The sequence below is a fragment of the Chinchilla lanigera genome, unplaced genomic scaffold (genome assembly GCF_000276665.1).
Source record: "Chinchilla lanigera isolate Chin_1 unplaced genomic scaffold, ChiLan1.0 scaffold00013, whole genome shotgun sequence".
Lineage (NCBI taxonomy): Eukaryota > Metazoa > Chordata > Mammalia > Rodentia > Chinchillidae > Chinchilla > Chinchilla lanigera.
Window position 1 is genome coordinate 22,166,922 of NW_004955414.1, and position 3,556 is coordinate 22,170,477.

Sequence of the window (3,556 nt, forward strand, 5' to 3'; positions counted from 1 at the left end):
GAGAGAGAGGGATCCAGACCTGCTGTCCACAGCATGAAGAGTCCTCAGAGCTAAGGCAATAGTTGCCATCACCCAGGAAGATTGTACGGAAGGGCTAGGGATGGGTCCCCGAGGAACATTTGGGAACTGCTAAGGATGGGACACCTGAGAAGAGAGGGAATCAAGACAGGAAGAAACAAAGCTGGTATTCAGGGCTACCCCAGCCACATATCTTTGGCGAGTTAGAAGAAGGTGCCCCTCGGAGCAGATACGGCTTGAGCCAGGGTACAGGACTGAGTGAACATAGTAATCTGTATTTCATTCTTCACTAGCTCCCTTGGCCAGGTCCGACTCTCTTGGGAATGACCTGGCCTGCCGTATGAAAAGGACTTGACCCAGAGTCGTAGAAGCCAATGGAAGAGACTGCAGTAGAGAAAAAGTGGCCAGCAGTGTTAGGTATAGCAGAGCCAGCTAGAACTAAAATTAGGAGTGAAAAACAGGCACTGGATGTTGGACCTTCCAGGCCACATGCACTCACAACCTCAGCTTGCTTACTTTTTATTTATTTATTTTTTTGTCTTTTTTGAGACAGGGTCTCGCTATGCAGTTCAGGCTGGCCTTGAGCTCACTTTGTAGCCCAGGCCGGCCTCGAACTCACAACGATCCTCCTGCCTCAGCCTCCCAAGTGCTAGGATTACAGGCGTGAGCCACCACGTCCAGCTTGCTTACTTATTTTTTTTTGAGACAGGGTCTCACTATGCATAGTTCAGGCTGGCCTTGAATTTACTGTGTAGCCCAGGCTGGCCTCAAACTTGAAGTGATTCTCCTGCCTCAGCCTCCTGAGCACTCTGGGATTATAGGCGTGGGCCACCACAGTAGGCCTACCCTCAGCTTTCTTGGGAAAAGAAAGCACAGGGGAAGGAAACCTGATGTCTATCGATGTGGGGTGGGCCCTGCTGTGACTTGAATGTGGCCCCCAAACTTCTTTTATTGGAAACTTTACCCTCTGTGCAACAGAGGGACCTAATAAGAGGCAATGGGGTCCTCAGAGCTCTGCCCTTGTGAATTATGTTATAATTACACTAACATGAAAATGTGAGTGGGTTAGTTACTGTAAGATCGGGTTGTTGTAAAAGTCAGTTTGGACCCTTCTTGCTCTTCCCTTCCCTTCTGCCTTTCCACCATGCTATGATGCAGCACAAATTCCCTCACCAAAGCCCAACTTCCCAGACGCCAGAACTGTAAGCCAAGTAAATTTCTACTCATTAAAATCATGTTGTCTCAGATATTCTGTCGTTGCAACAGAAAACAGACCCAGGCCCTGACTAGAAGGAAGATTTCTAGTGTGATTCCAGCCCCTTCCCCGGCCAGCCCCAACCCTGGCCCAGCCATACCTTGATCAGGAAGACACTGTGAAAGCCACGGCGGAAGGCTGCATCCACGGAGCTGGTGGAATTCTTCCACCTCTCTGAGATTAACTCCTTGGTCCACTGGTGACCCTTCCATACGAATTCCCCTGAAAACCCACATCCACTGAGGGATCCAGCACAAACCTTTGGCCTACTGAGGTGGTTATAAAGAAGCAGTCGGCAATACCCTCAGACAGTTCCCAAGCCCTCTCACAGATGGAGGCACCCTCTGTGAAGGGGACTGAGACTGCAGTCCTAAATGCTCCAACTCCAGTCCCTCCTACCTTTAAAAAATAGCATGGCCCCATTCTCATCCATGGTGGTGGCATCAAAGCTCCAGCTATCTGAACAGTATTCTGGGGTGAGGTGGGGAGATAGCAAGATAAACAACCAGGAAAATGATAAAATGTAGATACAACTAGACAGTTTGACAGACTCAAGGAATTGGGGCCTCACCAAACACATGTTGGTCTGGCTTGGTTCCACTCTCACCTTCAGTGACATTCCCATGCGCACTAGTCCTAGAGGGGACACAGGTAGATATCCAGGTCCATTTGGACCAATCCATTTCTCTTAGCTCTTCACCCAAGCCTAAAAACTGGCCCTACCTTTCCCCAAGCCCAGACTATCTTCCACCCCTAATCCCAGCTGTACTCACGGAGGAAAAGGGCTGGCAGTGGCCAGAGACCAGCACAGGCTCAACAACACAAGTACAATTGGTGCTCCCAGTGGCCTAGCCATGGTGAGCTGGAAAAGCCACAAGACAGCCCTGGGCACTGGATTGAACTCCTTAAATAGAATCAGCAGCAGCACCACCACCCCCTTCCAGCCCTGCTGGGAATGAGCTGTCTCGCAGGACTATGACAATATTGGCTGATTACATCACTGCAAATAAGGTCAGGGTCTGGACAGAAGTCCATACTGGCCTAAGACTCTCTATTCCCGGCAGTAGCCCCCATCCCCCTTCAGCAACTCGCCAGCAATGACCAGCCCATGTGGCTCATGGCCAGCCGTGATGTTCATCATACTAGCATGAGTCTAGGTGTCTGTGAGTCCAAGAAGAGGGTAGACTTTATCTCTACTGGGTGGGAGGGGCATTTTTGTGTACTAAGTGGTCAGCCCTACGCAACTAAAGCCCTAAGCCCTAAAGCAACTAGAGACTAATATATTCACTTAGTAACCACAAATGAGACAAACTCACTTAGCAACACTCAGAGAACAGCCATTTTCCAAGCTCCACCAGAGCATTCCTGGGTGCCCCCAAGCCTTTTCAGCTTTAACCCTAGATTAGTGATTCAAGGGGCAATAACAACTCATATTTTCAAATGTTCGAGCCCCGTGCACAGCCTCAACCCCTGCTGGCAAAGAGTGTTGCAAAAGCTTGGGAGGGAGGGCTGATGGTAATGAGGCCAGATCAGGAGTTATCTCTCTTCAGAGGGCACCAGGACCACCAGTAATTAGTCTTTCTTGGTAGTTTACACCTTAGGGGGAAAATGCATTACCTATCCCAGAACGAATGAAGGGGTAACTGGGATTTCACAATATTTTCAGCTGATTTCCACCTACGTGCTACGTTTTCAGTGAAGACTTCCTTGACTACCATATCCAGCCATTTCTTGCTTGTGTCTCTTACCAAAACTTGAAATTACATCATCTGTCCCCTTACTGGATTGGTTTTTATTTGATTTTGGGGTTGTTTGGGGTTTTTTGTTGGTTTGTTTTGCAATCCTGGAAATCAAATCCAGGGCCTTGGGCATGCTAGGCAAGCACTCTACCACTGAGCTACACAGCAGCTGTGTTGGTTTGGGGGGTTATTGTGTGAGGTGAAAAATACAGAGGACACACAGTTTATATGATTATTTATAAGAGTCACCCAAAGAACGACATACAAAAGAGTGCAGGAAATCTATCCATACACTATAGACCAAGAATCTAGCTGAGGGCCTGGATCCCACGATAATGTCCTGCATGAGTCCAATTTAAGACCTAGAGCTCATAACAGTGCCTCCCATGAACCTAACTGGAGGCCCAGAGCCCACAACATATGTGTTGGTTTGGGGCTTATTTTGCAAGGGGAACAATACAATACAGGACACATACTTTATATGATTATTTATAATAGTCACCCAAAGAACAGTATACAAAAGAGTGCAGGAAATCTGTCCACA

General features: G+C 48.2%; 1 protein-coding gene across 2 annotated transcripts in view; it reads right to left on the reverse strand.

Annotated features, from left to right (window-relative positions):
• Hpx (hemopexin) overlaps nucleotides 1–2,212 on the reverse strand; it is a 10,480-nt gene extending 8,268 nt beyond the window's left edge. Inside the window, exons 1-4 of one of the 2 annotated variants that reach the window (XM_013511830.1) lie at nucleotides 2,047–2,212; nucleotides 1,881–1,909; nucleotides 1,673–1,744; nucleotides 1,374–1,495 (exon numbers count right to left, since the gene is read on the reverse strand). In XM_013511830.1, the coding sequence (XP_013367284.1) occupies nucleotides 1,374–1,495; nucleotides 1,673–1,744; nucleotides 1,881–1,909; nucleotides 2,047–2,129 (306 nt within the window). In that variant the 5' untranslated portion in view covers nucleotides 2,130–2,212. Of the gene's footprint in view, nucleotides 1–1,373; nucleotides 1,496–1,672; nucleotides 1,745–1,844; nucleotides 1,910–2,046 lie in introns of both variants that reach the window. The other variant, XM_005380141.2, reaches the window with a different exon arrangement.
• Nucleotides 2,213–3,556: the final 1,344 nt, after the last annotated feature.